The 20,363-nt window shown below is 48.2% G+C and overlaps 1 protein-coding gene across 3 annotated transcripts in view; it reads left to right on the top strand.

The window, feature by feature from the left end:
• The first annotated feature begins 1,749 nt into the window (after nucleotides 1-1,749).
• SPOP (speckle type BTB/POZ protein) overlaps nucleotides 1,750-20,363 on the top strand; it is a 43,017-nt gene continuing 24,403 nt past the window's right edge. The window contains exons 1-7 of one of the 3 annotated variants that reach the window (XM_066587581.1): nucleotides 1,750-1,874; nucleotides 3,376-3,471; nucleotides 6,920-7,050; nucleotides 7,133-7,254; nucleotides 7,935-8,086; nucleotides 8,175-8,302; nucleotides 10,435-10,612. In XM_066587581.1, the coding sequence (XP_066443678.1) occupies nucleotides 6,973-7,050; nucleotides 7,133-7,254; nucleotides 7,935-8,086; nucleotides 8,175-8,302; nucleotides 10,435-10,612 (658 nt within the window). In that variant the 5' untranslated portion in view covers nucleotides 1,750-1,874; nucleotides 3,376-3,471; nucleotides 6,920-6,972. Of the gene's footprint in view, nucleotides 1,875-2,105; nucleotides 2,399-3,375; nucleotides 3,472-6,919; nucleotides 7,051-7,132; nucleotides 7,255-7,934; nucleotides 8,087-8,174; nucleotides 8,303-10,434; nucleotides 10,613-20,363 lie in introns of those variants that run through there. The other 2 variants (XM_066587579.1, XM_066587582.1) reach the window with 2 other exon arrangements.

Here is a 20,363-nt window from a genome sequence, read left to right as displayed (position 1 = left end):
TAACGCAGCTCCCCATGCTCTCAGCTACGTTCAGTAGCCAGAAGCAGGGAGATTTCAAATTATCCTGACAATCCGTGGCTTTTGCGCATGCGTCCACCATTTTGGCGTTTGGCACGTGCGCAGAAGCCGGGGTACAGTCCACGAATAAATCAAAGGGACTTTAAATCTTCCGGGCGCTCAGACCTTCTGCGCATGCGACTGATGTTTTACATCTTGTATGCATACGCAGACAATGGTGTCAGGTCCTGGAAGGACCAGAACTCCGCGGTCCATCACAGAGGACGGAGGTGAGCACGTTCAGCTCTCCTCATGGATCCGATCGCTATGGCGAGCTGAAACGCCGACCGTTCATGTTCTGCCGTGCACTTTCATGGGGTCGCCGATATCTGTTAGATATCGGCGATCAGATGACTGGAGACTGCAAACTGCCGCCCTTAGTGTGCCCCAGACTCCCACCTACCATCAGAGCTGTGACACCCCACACCCCGGGGCTTTATTCCACAGTGAGGCCGTCAAAAAGGCGTGTCGGTGGTCATGAAGGGGTTAATGGGACCCCAGCCTGCAGTTATCAGCGCTGACACAGGCGATCTGCTTCCACTCCATGCCTTGTGTTGTGGCGCAGGGACCCTATCAGCTGATTGGCTGGGGTCATCAATAGTATTAGCCCAGAAAACCCCTTTTATAGCCCCTTCAGGCCTCCTTCACACAAGCATTTTGGCGCGGCTATTTAGCTACGTCGGCCAAAAATCGTGCGAAGCGCTGGATTTCAATTCATTCACATGAGCGATTTTCGGGCACGTGAAAAAAAAAACCGCACGCCATCAGAAAGAGAACATTGGCGACCGTTTTCGGTCGCCGAGTTCTCACGCCGCAGGGATTGGCCTTGACCTATCTTTTGCCAAAAACCGCTGGCAGCTCCCATAGACTACTAAGGGATCTGAGAAAAAAAGGACGGGGGCGGCGATGGAGGAGAAAACGCTAATTAAGCGCTCATGACTAGTCTTCATTGATGCGATTTTCGCCCGCGATGCGACCAGCGTGAAAACACATACGCTGGTGTGAACGAGACCTAAAAGGGATGATACACAATCTAGCGCCGCCTAATATCTCCCGCCCGACCAGAAGCAAACCGTTAGAGATTAATAACAATATATAAGAAAATGCTAAAAGTGCAATTCCCTATATATTTTTTTTAACCCTTTCCAATCCAATTTTGGATTCAGGGTTTCCTAAAAGGCTTTCTCTTTTTGCTGTTATACAACGGTGCGATCTGCTGGCTAAAGCCAGTGTGTGTGTGCATCAGAGAGGCTCTGACAGCTGAGTGGCTGGCAATAGACGGTAAGAATACCCTGTCGGACGTCTTCTGACATTGGAGATGTACAAGCTTCAATCAAAATGTAGGAAGACGTCAGACAGTGGATTTGAAAGGGTTAAAGGTACTTAAATCAAGCCCCCATTGTAACCCATAATCCTCTCTGTTTCATTCTTCATAGCTCCTCTATATTCTTAAAGGGCTGTAACACCCCTCTCTCCTATTCTCCATTATGACAGGCAGCCGCCTTCTATACTCCCTATATTCTATCCCTCGGCAGCCGGGACTAATGACTAAACATCAGTGACGTGCGGATGATGTCATCACAGAGAATTGCTGGAAGAAGCACTAAAACTGTGGAAAAAGTCAGCGCGCATGCGCACTCCTCATTGCGGGCTCGAGCATGGTGCGCGATGACGTCACTAGCCCTCCACGTCCCTTCTATTATGTGTGGCGCCCGATAGAGGCTGTGAGGTAAAACCTTCGTTCCGTTCGCGGAGACGAACCGGCGCCTTTGCCGGTCGCCCGCGTTCGGAGAGACAATTGCAACAATTTCGAACCGGTAGGTGTCGCCCCCATAAGCTTATAACGCGCATGTGCTTCCCCCCCCTTCATAGAGTATTACGCATGCCCCCACCTTCTAATCACCTACAGCGCAGGCGCGCTCCCCCGCCTCTCCGTGCTCAAACTGCGCATGCGTAGCGTCTTACCTATTTTTTTTTCTCCCCATATGGAGGAAACAGCGATAATCGTCTGCGCAAGCGCATTACCGCCTATCGGCTTACGCCTGCGCAGTGCGCCTCTGCAGGGTTTCTCTTTTGCCAGATAGTGAGCATTCCAAGCTCCCCATATGCTGCCATATTGTGAGCCGCCTTTCCTGTTGACGTTCTGGGGGACCTTTAGCAGTGGGCACTAGAGGGAGCTGTCGATTACCCGGGTATTGGTACCGTGTAGCTCGAAGGGGAGTCCATTGGGGGCCCCTGGGAACCTGAAGGGGGAGGGGCTACGAACCAGGAACTGACAGCTGATTAACACTTGGGATGAACACTTCCTGTGGGGTGATCTGTATATACTGTCCTGCCTGAGGTATAGTGCCTGTGTGTGTATATGGCGTGTCTGTATCTGTCACTAGTTACATTGTGTCACCTTATATCCCCTGAAGTAGCTGATACTTCCCGGCGCCGGTGTGTGTTTATATATATACCGATCGGCTGCCGATGCCTAAATGTCACGTTTTTTCCACCCATAGACGATTGCCCGTACCTGGCGCCGCGCAGTAGAGGCCGTGGGAGGAGTTAGAACACAGCGGACGCGTTGTGATCCGTCCGTCCTTTCCGTATTTTGTATTCTCTCACCTTCGTATTGCAATTTCTTTATTATTCGCCCCATATCAATCGGCGTACTAATATGTACTAATATGCGATATATTAAACCGTGTCCAGATTGGGCGCTTTCCTGCTCCGGCAATCCCCACAGCGCCGATCGGACCGCTTCGCCTATAATGGGGTCCGTCCGTTTTCTTCTGGTATCTTGAGTCGGATCTACGACGGACCTCCGCCGGGGGTCCCAACGCCGGTGTGAGACCGGCCATATTTGAGGATAGTTTGGGCCCCGTTTCCGGCCTGCAACAGCAGCGTCATGTCTTTCCTCCGCTGCTCATCAAAGGGGTATTCCAGGCATTCATCATTGATGACCTATCCTCAGGATTGCTTATCCACAGTTGATCGGCCAGGTCTGCTGCTCCGGATCACTGCCGATCAACTGATCCATCGGCTCGCTGTCAGTGCAGCGGGGTCGGAAGTGTAATGGAAGGCATCACTCCCGTTGATTTCACTACGAGGGTAGCCATCTATTATATTTCTGGCCCTGACCACCAATAACAATGCTAACCTCGCTGTTATTACAGCGGCAGACCCCACCGATCAACTATTAATGACTGATCCTGAGGATCGGTCATCAATAGTAAATGCCTGGATACCCCTTTAATGGATGGGGTGACATAAGTGGCGTTTTCAGGGTAATCCGTTTCACATGACCGTCACTAACTTGATCCTTTTTCTCAGGTGATCGCTGTCATTGAAGACTCGGCTTGGAATTTAATCGTCGGGAGGACAACCGCTTGGAAGGTGGCTGCTCCGAGTTTTCTGCAGTATTGAAAGGTGAGTTGGAAGGAGGTTGATCAAAAAAGTGGTCCGCTGGGGCGCACGGACTGCAGCGTCGTATGGGACAAGCCCAGAAAAGCGTGTCGCCATCTGGTGACTGCGTCCGGGCTCGGTCTACACAGTTTTTGTAGGTAGATTATTTAGGGCTCGCTAGACTATGAAATGCGCGTTGCGCAAAAGAGGACTTGTGTGATCCAGGCGCCCGCTGATAGTGCTGTGGCACTCTGCAGAGGACTTGTACCCTCGTGGGTTCTGACGGCTTCATTTGGGGGGTGACGACTGTGAGGGGTCTTCTACGCCGGGCGAAATTTGCGGCACTGTTCACAGCGGAAATTCCACAATGCAAAATCCACGTCGTTTTGATGCGGAATTGACCCCCTCGTTTAAAGGGATAGGACCTGCACTGCAGATCCGCTGCAGCTAATTGACATGTTGGAAATCGCTTGTCCATGTCTGCCCGGATTTCCTCCACAGCGTGTTAACTCAACTATGACCCTGTCGTTGCTACTGTAAATGCGGACGGTCCGCATGGAAAATCCACCGTAAACCCGTCCCGTGCTGACGTACCCTAAAGCCGGCTTCACATGGATGCAAGCGTAACTGCGTGCGCCTCCATGCAATGTTTTTTGTATCAACGACGCTGTTTTTTATTTTTTGCTTGTATGTCAATGTATTTCACTGCACTTCTTCTGCCCCCGTGGCATGCTAATTTGCGCACGCCAAACAAACGCACCAATTGAAGTGGCTCATTAGTTCCAGATGTGTTCTATGGCCAGTGCAATTGCGCAATGTTTCTCGCGTCTCCTTGTTTATTGCGTGCGTATTTGCACACCCCCAACGACTTCTATGGGGAACTTTGGCGTGCAAAAAACGTAGAAAGATGGAACATGTTCTGTCTTTTTTTTTATGTTTTGTTTTTGTGTAGCCGAAATGTGGACGCAAAATCCGCTTATGAGAACGAAGCGGCCTAAGGGTTACTCTACACAAGACAACTGTCACTCCTGTGCGATCATTTAGGAGTAGAGATGAGCGAGCGTACTCGGAAAAGCACTACTCGCTCGAGTAATTTGCTTTATCCGAGTATCGCTGTGCTCTGGTCTAAAGATTCGGGTGCTGCTGCGGCTGACAGGTGAGTCGCAGCGGGGAGCAGGGGAGAGCGGGCGGGAGAGAGGGAGAGAAAGATCTCCCCTCCGTTCCTCCCCGCTCTCCCCTGCAGCTCCCCGCTCCGTGCCGGCACCCGAATCTTCAGGGACGAGCACAGCGATACTCGGATAAAGCCAATTACTCGAGCGAGTAGTGCTTATCCGAGTACGCTCGCTCATCCCTATTTAGGAGTGATGGGTCTTATTGAATAAAGACGGAGCGTGCCGGAAATCTCTTACAACCACTGGCTCCATTCACTGTGAACAGGCAGTCATTCGAAGATGAAGCTGCTTCGTATCCGTGAGCGACTAGTGACAGCCGAGTGATTTGTCGCGCAGCACCCTGTTGGGTCCTGCGTTTACATGGGCCAACTATTGCTCGTTTGAACAATTTTTCAGCCACTAGTTGCCCCATGAGAAGTATGGGACTTGTCTTCTCTCCCATGAGGAGCTGACTGGGCAATGGCAAGTATTCTGCAGAGCATCGCAGCCCTGTCATCAATGGTGGTCACAAATAAGATTGTGTTAGATTCGAACCCTATGACACGTCGGGGATCTTTTATACTGTCCAATAAACTTTTTAAAGCAAAACAAAGCAAAAAACTTTGACCCCCTGCTAATTGCTGAAATCAAGGGGCTGCAGCGCTCAGCAACCGCTCTGCCCCTTTGGCTGTCGTTGCTTGTAAGCAGCCGAAGACGGATGCACAGAAGTCTACGTGACCGTCTTCAGCTGCTGAGAAGAGTGGACAAGTAGCAATCGCAGCGCCCGGCTGAGTGCTTCTGACTCTTAATTTCCGCCATGGCAGAAGGTCGCAGCTTCCGGACGATCACTGATCAAAACCTTTGACGTGTTGCTGTGACATATCAAAGCTGTCCCATGTCTGAAAGAAGAGGAGAGGTGCAGAAGACAAGAACAGCTACCAATGGGGCACACTGTAGCCATCTCTGGGTCTCCCAGGAGAATGGGCACTCTTCACCACTGTTGAGCCTTCCAGTAAGGAGTATATCGTTGTACTTATGGGAGTTGTGAAGCGCTAGGCTGCTAGTATAACACCCATAATCTACAATGGCGAGAACCACATGCATGTAATCTCCACCTCTCCAGAGTGCTTAGGGGACAGCGGGACCCCATTCTCCCGATAGGTCCGGGTTCCACTCCTAGGACTTTCACCTACCGTGTTTCCCTGAAAAAAAAGACCCTGTCTTATATTAATTTTTGCCCCAAAAGAGGCACTTGGTCTTATTTTGGGGGCATGTCTTATCAAGCTTACCTAGCAGGCTCAGTCAGGGTCCTCCCGCTGCTCTCTGGAGCTCCAGCACGCTTGCTGCAATCCTTGGCCACCCACAGAAAACTGCTTCCTGGTTATAGAATTTATAAATCCCGCCTCCAGGAAGCGATGGCTGTGATTGGTTCTCGATTGCTGCTCAACCAATCAATGCAGCGCTCGATGAACCATTCACATCCATCGTGTTGTGCAGGCGGGATTTATAAATTGTCTGAGCTGCGGCATTGATTGGCCAACTCATAACTCCACAACGCAATGGGTGTGGTTTTGTTCTCAAGCGCTGCATTGATTGGTTGAGCAGCGCTCGAGAAATAATCACAGCCATCACTTCCCGGAGGCAGGAAGTGATCTTCTGTGGGCGGCCGAGAACTGCAGTGCTGGAGCTCCGGAGAGCAGCGGGAGGACCCTGACTGAGCCTGCTAGGTAATGTATTGTTTGTTTTTTTTCCAAAATTTAAATATAATGCAGCTAGGGCTTATTTTTGGGGCAGGGCTTATATTTCAAGCCTCTCTGAAAATCTTGAAAAATCAGGGTAGGGCTTATTTTTGGGGAAACAGGCTATCAGAAATGTATGACATATACTATTGATATGCTTTAAATGTCTCAGATGTTAAGACCCTTTAGGTTTTATTGCAGCCCCTGGGAGTGTTTGATATAAGAATGTGGCCCTCCAAGCAAAAAAGTTTGTGCACCCCTGCTATAAAGGGGTATTCTCATCTTGTAAATTGATAGCATATGTCACAGATACACCGTCCCTTTATGACGGGTGATGATTCAATCTCTGAGACTCCCATCGGATTGTCTGTATTCTGATATATTCTCCCCTGGAAATATTGCTGCAAGAGGAGACCATCTCTGTAATACGAGACGTGACTCCATTTTTTTTTTTATGCGCTTCTCCCAAATTTTGTAAGAAATTGCAGGCAATGAGAGGTACAGTATATACTCCTAGACTCTGAGGCCGCCGTATAACGGATACATAACATGACCTACAGACTATGCATTCCTTCCTTTCAGGAGAAGGCCCTTTGGGCTCCTTCCTCCGCTTCACAAACTCTTCCAAGCTGGCGATGTCGCGAGTTCCAAGTCCCCCTCCCCCGGCTGAGATGTCCAGTGGTCCCGTGGCTGAAAGCTGGTGTTATACTCAGGTGGGTGTCAGACCGCACTCCCGTAAAGCCATCCTCTTCATCACTGAGGCCGCTCATCGCTCTCCTGTATTTATCACCACAGATAAAAGTCGTGAAGTTTTCCTACATGTGGACAATCAATAACTTCAGCTTCTGCCGAGAGGAAATGGGCGAGGTGATAAAAAGCTCTACGTTCTCATCAGGAGCCAATGATAAACTGAAATGGTAAGAGAGCGCCCCTCGGCAGTCTATGTACACCAGCAGACATGTGACAACTACTTATTCTGTATAGCAACTTCCTGAACTACATATTAATATCTAAATCTCCAACTTAAGGGGACCCAAATGCCGTCTTAAAGGAGTATTCACAGTACTGAAAAATGGCGTTTTGTGCAATTTCCTATATTAGTGTAGTAAATGCATACATTTATACATAAATATGTTGGGCTGGGTGGCCACGCCCCCTCCCAACAAGCCCTGCCCACTTTTTACAAAAGTGATGAGGCCAATGCAAAAGGCTAAAAAGGTGCAAGTGGGACTAAACATTTTTATCAATGCCCCCATAATGCTCTGTATATGTTAGCATACTAGTGTGCTATACATGCTTAGTGATTGGCTAGCGCTGGTCACATGATCAGGGCTGTTAAGTCACAGAGCAATGCATAGCCTAGTTGGATCATGGCGGCAGCCTTTTTGGCCGCATAAAAGCGGGAGTGGAATCGGTGCAACGGAGGTGAAGATCAAGGGTAGGTGATCTCCACCCTCCGAATTTTGTCCCTATACTGGAGGGTTGCGTTACCACCAACAATGGCTATGGATGCACAATGAATGTGTGATTATTGGGGTCTGACCTGAGTTTCCCCCTGATCAGCACTATATCATATCTCATTCTCCTTTATCTGCAGGTGCCTACGAGTTAATCCTAAAGGTTTGGATGAAGAGAGTAAGGACTATTTGTCTCTCTATCTGCTGCTAGTGAGTTGTCCAAAGAGCGAGGTCCGCGCCAAATTTAAGTTTTCCATCCTCAATGCCAAGGGGGAAGAGACCAAGGCGATGGGTAAGTGGTTTGTCTGTTCCTCTCCGTTTTATCCCCACCTTCCTCTCCTGGTCTCCTTGTCACCTTACTGCCATGTGTTCTCTTTCAGAGAGTCAGCGGGCATACCGCTTCGTCCAGGGGAAGGACTGGGGTTTTAAGAAGTTCATTCGTAGGGATTTCCTGCTCGACGAGGCCAATGGTTTACTACCGGATGACAAGCTGACACTGTTTTGCGAGGTATGGAATTATCCTGAGCCTGGCCCCTTATATAGAGGCTGCTTTCAGTAAAAGGGGTATGTCTTAAATGTAGGGTCTCATAGTGTGAGCTTATAACATGTAATGCGTAGGCTCAATGGGGTGATACTGCAGGGGTTCTGAATACCAGGTTCCTCCATAGATTACATCAAGGCTTGGGGGTCTCAACAGTAGGACCACCTGAGATCTTCACATTGTCAATGCACCCACCTGACAAAAAAAGGGATGGTCCAAAGGGGACAACTAATTTAAAGACCTCTCTAGCTTATATGCCACGTTAGAGCTCATTAATATCATAGCGCCGGACCCTCTATGAGTTGGAACGGAGACCACTCTGTAAGAGAGTTTCTGGTCCGGGCAGTGTGTGATGTTACGACTAGAGCTGAGCGAGCGTACTCGCTAAGGCAAATTACTCGAGTGAGTATTACCATTTTCGAGTACATGCCCGCTCGTCTCAAAAGATTCGGGGGCTGGTGGGGCGGCGGGGGAGAGCAGGGAGGAATGGGGGGGAGATCTCTCTCTGCCCTTCCCCCGCTCCCCCATGCTCACTCCTGCAACTCACCGCTCACCCTCGCCGGCCCCTGAATCTTTTGAGACGAGCGGGCATGTACTCGAAAATGGCAATCCTCGCTCGAGTAATTTGCCTTAGCGGAGTACGCTCGCTCATCTCTAGTTACGACCCCTTTTAATGGTTATTACAGATTGTGTAATGAAAGTTTTGTTAAATGTTATGTAAGTGTTTATAATACACTTGTTTTTCAGTTCCTCACCGTTTTCAACATCTCTGCTTGTTGTTTCCTATGGGAAAAAAAAATTCCAGAGACTCAGGACTTATGCAGACCTAATACCTCTCACAGCTGAGGCTTTGCTGCAGTTGCATTCCGTCCAGGCATTTGTGTCAGCTAACTATATCAGCAGCACAAACCTCTCCTGTTCTGAAAGTTTGTAACAATGTATCGGTGCAGATAAATGTGTTACGCTGGCCGATTGTTGGGCACAAGCTTTCATTTCCCCAATAATTAGGCCGCCTGCAGACGGGCGGAAATCCCGCGGGAAATCCCACACTGAAAGTCTGCATAGGAGTGCATTACAATACGCACTCCTATGCAGACGGCCGCGGTTTGGCCGCGCGAAATCTCGCGCGGCAAACAAACCGCGGCATGTCCTATTTTTGTGCGGGGCACGCACTCACCCGGCCGCCGGCTCCGGTCTGCACATGCGCCGGCTGCGCCGCAGCCGGCACATGAAAGAGCCGGGGCCGCCAGGCGCGGGTGAGTACGCGCTCGTCACTGCAGGCTCTCGGGTCGGGTCCCGCGGCGAGAATTCTCGCCGCCGGATCCGACCCGCTCGTCTGCAGGCGGCCTTAGTCTGTGAAAAAGATGAGCTGATAAACACGCAAATGCTTTTTTTACCGGCTGATCTGTTCATATATGCCAGCATAACAATGCGCTCTGATCGGCTATACATGTACCAGTGTGAACAGCAGGCAAGTGAAAGCTATATCGGGACGAAAGATCATATTACCGATCTTTCATACCCATGAAGCCAATCATCTGCTGTGTGTGAAACGAGCGCCGATCGACGTGATTTGTCGATCAGAGCTCTTTACATTGGGCCATCTCACGGCCTGTGTAAACGGGCCTTCACTATGGAGTCCGGGTTGTTTATGTCACAGATGAGTGCGTAGACCACTTGCAATTGTATTTAAGCCTCAGCTGTGCTATATACAGATGTAGCAAAGTTTAGCATGACGTTTAATGTGTTGTGGCACAGTTTTCCTTTTTAACTGCTTTACAATGGCTTTTGTTGTGTTAAAATAACAATAGCTTTGTAATGTCTTAAGATAAGAAAACTTGTCACAGAAAGTTATTACAGTCAAGTTAAGCTCTGCTAGATCCGTACCGCAGTGTTCAGCCTCCGGAATAACAAAGGATTTCATTCACTGACAAGCAAGCGGAGATCTGAAAATGGTGAAGCCATGTAGCGAAAAGTATATTGGAAAGTTGTATGAATTGCATGGACAACTGCTTTAGTCAGTTATTGACCCCCTTTATAACTGTAGCCCCCTTCCCCAGGGGTCTGATGGGTGATATAACCGGTCTCTTACTCCGCAGGTCAGCGTGGTACAGGACTCTGTCAACATTTCTGGTCAGAACACAATGAACATGGTGAAAGTACCAGAATGTCGCCTCGCTGATGAGCTTGGAGGGTTATGGGAGAACTCTCGCTTCACGGACTGCTGCCTGTGCGTGGCCGGTCAGGAATTCCAGGCGCACAAAGCCATACTTGCAGGTCAGTCCAGGGCAAGTGCAGTGATCCTTCTTGTTTTACCTCCTTGTCGTTCCTGCGACCTGTCGTAATACTACATCCAGGTGAATGCCCCATCCTACAGGAAATCTGCATCGGCCGTCTCCTTACAAGCCTTATGATTAGAGAAAACTCCACAGAAGTGATGTTAAAGGGCCCTATATAGAGGGTGTATACATGCCCCTTTGGCACTACTTAGAGGTTTCTAGTAATCTGACATCGCCATTGATTTGAATGGACCTTTTGATTAGACTATTGTTAGATTGTCAGTAACAGAAACCTTTTAAGGGGAACCTGCCAATACGTCTGAGCAGGTTAGACCAGCTACAGAACAATATAACAGAGCTCTTTCCAAATCTTCTCTTGTCATGGTGCCTGAAGCCAGCATACCTTGAAGAGAAAAATGAAAAAAAAAAAAGTACGTTTTTTTTTTTTTTAAAGTTTGCTGGCTTAAGTGAAATGCTGTAACAAGATAAGACGTGGGGAGGGATCTACTGTGTTAGTCTGCTGCTGACAGGTTCACTTTAAAGGGATCAAAATATACTATGGAGGACTTCTCTTCAAGATAGGTCATCAATAGTTGACTGGCCAATGTTTGACATCCGGGACCCGGGCGATCAGCTGATTTGGCGCCAGCTATAAGCACCATAATACACAGGGGTCTGAGTGCAAGCCCCTGCTATAAACCCTGTGTAGGGGCCAGTGCGTGTAACTGAATACGCAGCTGCCATTGATTTCAATGAGACTTCAAGCTGCCAGCCCCAGGGCCAGCGCTACATGGGTCAGATAAGTGGCTTCTGCTGTTACGGCAAGCGATCAGTTGATTGGCTGGCGTCCGCCTGCTGGTACCCCTGCCAATCAATTATTGATTACCTATCCTGAGGATAGGTCATCAATAGTACTTTCCTGAAAACCTCTTTTTTTTTCTGGAAGTGAGTTAAGCTTCGAGATCTTAGAATTCACTGGTCTCCTCGTGTATCTATGACCTGTCAGAGGGTAATTTTCTCTGGACTTCTTTCTCTTTTTCAACCTGGGGGGGTGGCGCCACTTGTTATGCCTACTGTTTTCTGGCCTGCTGTCAGTGCAGACAACTATGTATGTAGATAGCGCTGTCTGTATCGTAGTGGGCCAGATTGGTATTGCAGGCACAGCTTCCATATTCCTGACAATAGGTCATCAATAGCATGTTGACCATTTCTGGATGTCCATTTCTGTGCACACAACCGCAGGTAAACTGCATGATCTCTGCTGTTACATATGTTGAGCCACAAGTACTTGTGTAGCATTCAGTAGAGAAGAGGTTTTTTGTTTTTTTTTTACTCCTGCATCATTTTATTCCCTGTGCAAGAAGAGGTTGTATTCACATGAGCGACTTTCCCGCGTGACTTCTGTCCAAAATGGACAGAACTAGAAAAATGACCCATCCATTTCAATGGGTTAATTCACATAAGCAATTTTTCTCTCAGACCAATAATCCAAGTTTGAAAAGTCACGCACGTCCTGTTTTTGTGCGATTCTTATTCAAGAATTGTTTATTATTTTCGATGGGAGTGTTAAAAAATTGGAATGCAGCGACATGCTATGTGAGTGCATATAGTGGAATCTGTATTTAACGCAATTTACTATGGGGACCGCATGGAAAACGGAAGGACAGAGAAGCAATAACGAGCGTAAAAAGGATGCCAATCACACATGAAAATCCTAGGAAAATGGTCAGTGTTTCACTGGCCAAAATTGCCCCCTCTTGTGTGAGCCCGGCCCAAGGGTCCTTTTACATGGCTCCATTTGAGCCAGTTGACAAGCATATCTGCGCTCCGTTAATGGGCATTTACACAGGCCAATGCAAATTCAACGGGGGACGAATGATTGTTAATGCGATCGTTGATCCCCCATAAACTTTCACTGTTGTCGGCAGCACATCCCTTGTTTATAGAGGAAATGTGCTGCTGATAATGATTGTCTTGGTGCCGCATAAAAGGCTCTTCTCTGTCAGCTGATTGCGGACAACTTCCCATGGGGTCATTTTTGTGGGACAGAACATTGATTAATTGATGGATTAGTTCTCATTCATTGGCTTGTGTAAAACGGCCTGTAGGTGATCCTGGCTTGACCAGCTAGTTTAATTTTCAGCCCATTAACTGTTTCCAATCCAAGTCGTATTCTGGTTTTCCTAGGGGGCTTACTCTTTTTCTGCTGTTATACAACGGCGCTATCTGCTGGCTAAAGCCAGTACTGCATGAGGTGACACGTTGGATAGGCTCCAACAGCAGAGAGGCTGGCAATATACAGTAAGAGAACCCCGACGGACGTCTTCCAACATCGGAGCTGTACAGCCTTAAATCATAATGTCTTGAGAGGGCAGACAGTGGATTGGAAAGGGTTAAATCATAATGTCTTTAGACAGTGGATTGAAGAGGGTTAAGGCCAGTCACAAACCAGAGTATTCATAGTGCCTACAAGTGTCTTGGCCTGACCCAATCTCGGAGCATTATAGGGATCTGTGATGCTCGGGGTTTGGGTCAGGATGGGACACCTGTCCGTATCACGGATGCATAAATGCGGAGAGGGTATACTGGATTGTCACTGGCCTAAGGGGGAACGGTTTCCCTCATTGAGCAGGTTTAGTGATCGTGATCTAGAACTGAGGCTGATAACATATAACAGGACATTCCTTTTAAACCAGCGTTTGATAATCCAGATTATTACCCGCACATTAATTCAACATGATTTGGGATTGCAGAAGAACGATCAGCGAGCTGCTATTAGGAAATTGCTAGAACGTGGCGATGTTAGCAGGTTCTCTGTCCTTACAGGGCGGTTTAATAGTTTAATATACTTTTCTGTTACTATCTGATAAATCCAGAATATCGGACATCCCAGCGCTAATCTGCTCTCATTGCTGTTTGGCTATTTTGCTCTCTTTTCACAGACCTCTTATCGGCCCGGTATCCTGTAAATCGATGGGTTGGTTTAGATATTTGTGACGTTTATTTTAAAGCAATTGCAGGCATTAAAGGGATTGTGCAAAGATATAAAGTTATCCTCAGGATAGGGGCCCGAAGGCCCCCATATGAATGGGACAGAAGTCACGCATGTGCACCGCTGCTCCATTTACTTTAATGGAAGGGCCAGGGATTGCCATCCATTTTGGGACCTCCATTATCTCCCAGCGGTCGGCCCTCATCGATCATAAAGTTATCCCCTTTCCTATGGATACGGGATGACTATATATCTTGGCACATCTAGCCGGAGGGGCCCCTCAGGATTAGCTATCCCGCAGGGTACCCTGGCAATGCCTTCGTGTTGAGCTCTACAGTACAGCCTGTACAATCCAGATTGAGTGTTACAACTGCCGTCTCTTGCTGGTCCCTTGAGAAAAGTTTTCCACAAAGTTTTCCCCCGTGTCTGTTCCTGCCGTCTGATTGGCTGGCCCCTGATTTCCTTTTTAATTAAATCTACGCAGTGCTAAATTATTCCATCATTATACAGAAAAGTAAGTGCTAGATGAACTGATAGGAACGGCGGCGAGGTCTCAGATCCTCCGCTTTGTTCTCTTAAATTGCAGCGTTAAAATAGCCAAGCGTCCCCCATTCTTCATAGCAGGTAATTAATTATACGTTTATAATCAGGAGGTGCCATATTCATACGTCGGGCTTGGAAACTGTTAAGTCGTATCTTGGATTAAATGGGTTGTACAGGCTTAGAAAAAGAAATGTCCACTTTCTTCCAAAAATAGCGCCACATCCGACCACAGGTTGTGTGTGTTACTGCACTGCCACAGACCAACTCACTTTAAAGTGGTATTCCCCAGATAGGATAGGTGATAAAAGTGTGATTGGTGGGGATCATACCAAAGAGACCCCTTCCGATCCTTGTTTATCCTCTCCTTTTCACTACCCCCCTCCCCCTGAAGTGAGGGCGAGATTGAAGGGAGCGGCGGTCACGCATGCCCATTGTCGCTCCATTTAGCTTCAATGGGGTTGCTAGAGACAGCTGAGTGCTTGTACTTTGCTGTTTCCATCTACCCCTTTGAAATAAATGGGATGACGCAGCGCACACACTCTTCAGTCTGACGTCATTGCAGACGGGTGCAGCGAGCCGGACATGGGACCCCAGTTCTCGGGATTGGTGGGAGTCTCGCTTGTGAGATCCCTAGCAATCAGACTTTTGGCCCCTATCCATATGATAAGAGCCCATCTTGGGTTAACCCCTTTAGTAGATCTGAACTGCAATACCAGATACAACCAGTGGGCAGGTGTGGCGCTGTTTCTAGAAAAAAACAGCTGTGTTTTTGGAATCCTGTGTGACCACTAATGGCCACCGTTACTGTGGCTTGTAAGGGGGCCGAGGAAGCCGGATGGCATATACATCTGTAGTATATACATATGTTGTGTGCATTTCAGGCTCTGTGGAAAGCTGGATGACAACTATAGCTTACAAGGAGAATATGCTCACGTCCAGTCTTAACCGCGGTGAAGCCTCTCGTTGATGTGGCACACACTCCCAGACTGGGGCTAGTTTGCAGCCTTTTGACCTACAAGCATTTTTTGGGCTGTGGGCAGAAGGGTCGGAGCCCCGAGGGAGCAGTATACAGGCTCTATGCAGAGGCTGATAATAGAGACCGGGTAATGACTGATCACATGGAAATGGAGAGGATGTCGGAGCTGCAGTCCCTTTCTTCGATTTCCTTGCACATCTACAGAAAAAATACCCTACTGGTTTACAGACGTGAAGTAAGGCCTACACGGCGGTTTCGGTTGCAGAGTTGCAGGATGCCATTACGTGTCATGACTGTCAACGGGGTCGCATTGCATCCTGCAGACTAACATGAGTGTAATACGACAGTCTTAAAAAAATTCCAAATTTTTGGATTCTTGGTTGCACGTGGCTTTGCTATTGTAGATTACAATGTAAAGCGCATGCGACTGCAACTTACCGGTTCTTGCCAATTGGTAGTGTTGTGTGTTTAAAAAAATAAATCCGCTCTAAAATAGCTGCACAATTTTAATTTTTTTTTGGTCTCGTGACTTTTCAGGGACCTGATGTCACATGACCAGAGTCTCCGTTTGGCCCTAGCCTAAAGAAGTTTTCTGAGATTGAAAAAAAAAAATCGTATGAGCGGAGAACGGGTTACAATGAAATAAAGCCACCATACCCACTGGTCAGATGTAACAACCCCCCCCCCCTTCCAGCATAAGAGCTACGGTCCCCACCGGTCGGATCCTGGAAGAAGGTGCAGCGGTCATGTGCTGTTCCTTGTACATGTGATCCCTATCTTCAGCGGTCATGTGCTGTTCCTTGTACATGTGATCCCTAGCTTCAGTGGTCATGTGATGTTCATGGCCGTATCAGCTGATTGGTTGAGCGTTCATGTGTATAATGAACTGCATGTGACTGCTGCAGCTTCTTCTGGGACTGGACCGGCGGGGATCGGGGCTCCTGTGCTGGACTAGCGGTTGGGAGTGACCTCTGACTGGTATGGCTTCTTTTTTATTTTAACCCATTCCCTGCCCACACAGGTTTTTTTGGTAAACTCTCTTTAAAGGGGTATTCCACCCACAGACTGACATTTTAAAATCGAACGTGCATTATCAACAAGTTATTTTGTAATAGCTTGACTGCACCCGGTCTAGCAACGTTCATCATTTTCTGTGTCATGTGACCCTCTGTCTGAAAAATATTACTACTTCCTCCCCTGTCCATGGTCCCCAACATCCTGTGAGCAGTGCATGATGGGAGGACAGGGGTGGAATCACTGCGCTGTATTGCTCATGCAGAGTATCGGAAGCCCCTCTCTGTCGGCTCCACCCGCCTCTCTCTGGCCCCCTTAGTGAGAGGCAGGTTGGTGCTAGTAAGTTGTAGGACCTGCGAGCTGTGGGCGGAGCTACAGCGCTGGCTGGTAAGCGAGCTCCATGCATGCTGGGAGTTGTAGTAACACTCTGCTGCTGTGTTTACTGTGGAAGTGATGCATGTAAACCCAGCGGCTGCACGGGATGAAGAAGAGCGTCCAGAGCGGCAGATAAATGATACAGGCTGCCGCTAGTTGGCTGCGCCTCCTAAATTTCAGCATTTTCAGAATTTCCAGTTTGTGCCCGGAAGACCCCTTTAACTGTGTGAATTCTGCTGGCTCTACCCCTTTTATACCACTTCCTGACTTCTGTCTTGGCTGATCAGTCTTGTCACAGGGACCTTGTAAGGCCTCATGTCCACTAGCTAAATGGAATTGCGGATTCCTCAGCGGATTTTGCCCATAGGGAATCATTGGCCATCTGCGGTCCATTAAATTGATTTTTGCACTCGCGGATGGCATTTTAAAAGAATTGCGTTTTTCACGTGCGGGAGAAAAAACGCGGCATGCTCCATTCTGCTGCGGATCGGCAACATTGCTATCACATTGATTGCAATGTTTGCGTATATCTGCATGCAAAAAAATAGCATTTAAAGCAAATCCGCACGGAAATCCGCGGCAGATTCTGCGCGGATTGTATTTTTCAAGCGGACATGAGGCCTAAAGATTCAAATATCTCCCCGTTTCCTAACAGAGCTTTGTAGGGGTTTCCTGGCCTACGCTATAGATGACTTCTAGGATAGGTAATCGATAGTTAATCAGTGGGAATCCCCAACAATCGGTTGATCGAAGAGGCTGCTGCTCTGTGGCCTCTTCTCAGGCCTGTGACGTCACATTCGTTGGTCACATGGCCTGGTAGCCGCCCGATCCTGTTGAAATGAATGGGACTACTCTGCAATGTCGGGCACAGCTGCTATATAATGTACGGCGCTGTGCTTGGTGTGGACTGAAACCGCCGTAGTGTTCACCCGTCACTTCAATCAGCTGATCGGCCGGGATCCTGACACCCGCTGCTCAACTATTGATGACCGGTCCTAAAGATAGTCCTGGGAAGCAATTTTTTTAAAGCGCGGAGTGTCTGAACGCTGAGACCACTGACTGGAATGGAGTTCCTAAGACCCCCAGACCTCTTCACTGATGCCTTCCCAGTCCGTGTTTATAGATCTTACGGCTAAGTATGGCGCTTGGCTGTTCCTGCCATAGATATTGAATAGAGCGGCTGGACGCTTGAGCGTCACAGTGAGGAGGAACGGTGGACCTGGCACCCCCATTCTTGTGATCAGGAGGTCCCCTAGATGATCCACAGGATCAGGGATACATGTCTGAACTGTGAGGCGGCGATTGACTAATTTGGACAGGACCACCTGACTAGAGTGAAGCGTGAGGAAGGAAGTGTTGTCATGGGGGCACAGAAGCTCTTCTAACAGCCATCCTCTAATCACAAACACCTTGGTATAGAAAGGTTTTCTATTTTATTTCCGACACACAAAAGGGGCTTTTATGTAGAACTGAGATCATCTTCTAAGACGAGACGGGGAACATTCATCACAGGAAGCGGAACGGGAACGTCTCTGGTTTTCGAAATTGTTGAGTCGGCGTTTGCATGTCTTTTAGATGTTCAGATGCTTTAATGTGGACTTCTAATCCTGACTGGTTGTGTGGATGAGTAAGTTAGAACCAATTCGGGGGCCACGATGCCTCCTTCAGGCGTGTCACCCAGCTTTCCTGGTCTCCAGAGCGGCAGCGATCCGTCCCCCTCCCCACCGGGTAGAGACAGATATGCTTTTAGCTTTGCTGCCGTTTTGCATCTATTGTAAGAGGCGGAGGTTTTCCTTCTAATTCTGGCATTGTTTGTCTGTAGAGCGTTTTCTCACCTTTTCCTCTTGGGTTTCGATCCGGGGGGAATAACGACGCAAGAAAGTGTTGGCAACGTACTTCTACCACCTGTGTCAGATCTGCTCTCTCCTCTGAAGAAAAAGAATAGCGTTCAGGATTAGAAAAGAAAGCGCCAACATGTTTTGTTTTTATCCCAGAAACGGCGCCACTCTTGTCTATAAGGCCATGCCTGGTATTGCAGCTCATCCCCATTTAACTTGAGGGGGTTTTCCCCACAAATATTATTGATGACCTATCCTCGGGCCGTCCTCATCTGAAAAGACAGTTTCAACTGGCAGTCTGTTGGAAGAACACTCCCAGAATGGTCTTTCATCCGTCGGGCAATGAACATGCCCGGCCAATTATGACCCTGGTGGCCAGTATGGACTAAAACGTGTACGTCTGCGTCGCCCGACGATCGATGGCTCATTCAATGGCTGTTCATTTAGCAACCTACTTGACTTAGCCACCTGTCTGATTGTGTACGGTCAGTAGAGGGGTTGTCCGGTGACTACAGGGTGGCCACGGAAAAGTAGCCCGGTACTAGTTGCAATACTAGTCGCAGTCTACAGACAAGAGTGGTGCTGTGTCTACGAACAAAGACTGCAGTACAAATAAGTATATCTATATTTTTATTAAACCATCTTTTTAGTCCCAAACTCCCCGCCGCTCGCCGTTCCCGGAGCGGTATAATGTTGCACCTGTGTATCGGCGCTTTATGCCATAAAAATATCATTTTCATTGAAATTGGAGCAGTTTTGCAGCTGGCGCTTTCAGTCACTTTATGGAGGGAATTGTCATTAAATGTGGGGACATGTAGGATTAGCATATTACACGAGGCGCATCCTGAGTGCAGGTTGATTTGGGGGAGGGGGACATTACATACTATTGTCTTTACCCCCGTAGAGAAGGTAGATGAGATTTAAGCTTCCATATACAGTCTAGAAATGAAGAAGCATCCGATTCCTGTAGGAGGGTTCTTAAAGGGAACCTGCCGCCACCATCTCATCCGTAAAACCAGCCGGCAGAGAATGAACAATCGGCCACTTTTAATGCCTTCTCTTTTCCTAATGAGCCTATGTGCCTCCATAATTAGGTGCCAAAGATGGGGGGGGGGGGGGGGGAACGATTATCATTCAAAGGAGTGAAAGTGAACCATGATCGTTCAGTCTAAATGCGAGCCATTGACTGAACGACGAATGAGAATCGGTTCATCTTAAAGGCCCCTTTTTCCACGCTGTGTGCAAATCTGCTGAGTCATCCGGCCGAGAAGAGTTACGCTGATTCTTGAGCCGCTCGGGTAACCACGCCCCCTTTCTCTGGCCACCATCCATACAGCCTGCGAGAAACCTGTCCTAGGCTGGGAGGCGGCATCTATAGACTGAAGGAGGCGGGATGGGGGAGGAGCTTAACACTGTAATTTATTCCCATTAGTCTGAATGGCAGCCCTGAAAGGAATGAACAGTGTGGTGGTAAGCTTCATTCATTCCGCAGTCTTGCCCCTTTACCATTCAGTCCAGACATGCAATCCTGCATCGTTAGATGGGTTTTACACAGGTTGCATTATTGGCGGCCATTTAGGCGAATTCCTTGACAGCCCCTTTAATAGGGTTGTCTTGTTGAGGTAACCCTAATCTGTATATCCTGTTAAGGAATATGGGCATCATAGACGGGACATCCCCCTCTTGGAAGCCCCTCTATGAGACAGAACCAATAGTCACATTAAGCATCTCCCAATCTGGCAGACTCCAGCCGGCCTTATATTTACGGTTACTCATCTTAATGGTGCCATGCATTGGTATGTTCCCGCTACAGGGGAAATGTCTGGTTGGTTGCTGTTTGCCGGAGTGTTGGGAACGGGACTTGAGGTGACCAGGTATGCTATCCTACCAAAAGTAATTGGACCCCCTAGCAATATTCAAAAAACTGTATTTCCATATGTTAGTACTTGGTGAACTCCTTTGGCCCTAATGACATTGGATACTCCCTGTGGTCTACTTTCTACTAATGTCT

Source organism: Eleutherodactylus coqui, chromosome 13 (assembly GCF_035609145.1).
Source record: "Eleutherodactylus coqui strain aEleCoq1 chromosome 13, aEleCoq1.hap1, whole genome shotgun sequence".
NCBI lineage: Eukaryota > Metazoa > Chordata > Amphibia > Anura > Eleutherodactylidae > Eleutherodactylus > Eleutherodactylus coqui.
This window is presented reverse-complemented; position numbering and strand designations above follow the sequence as displayed.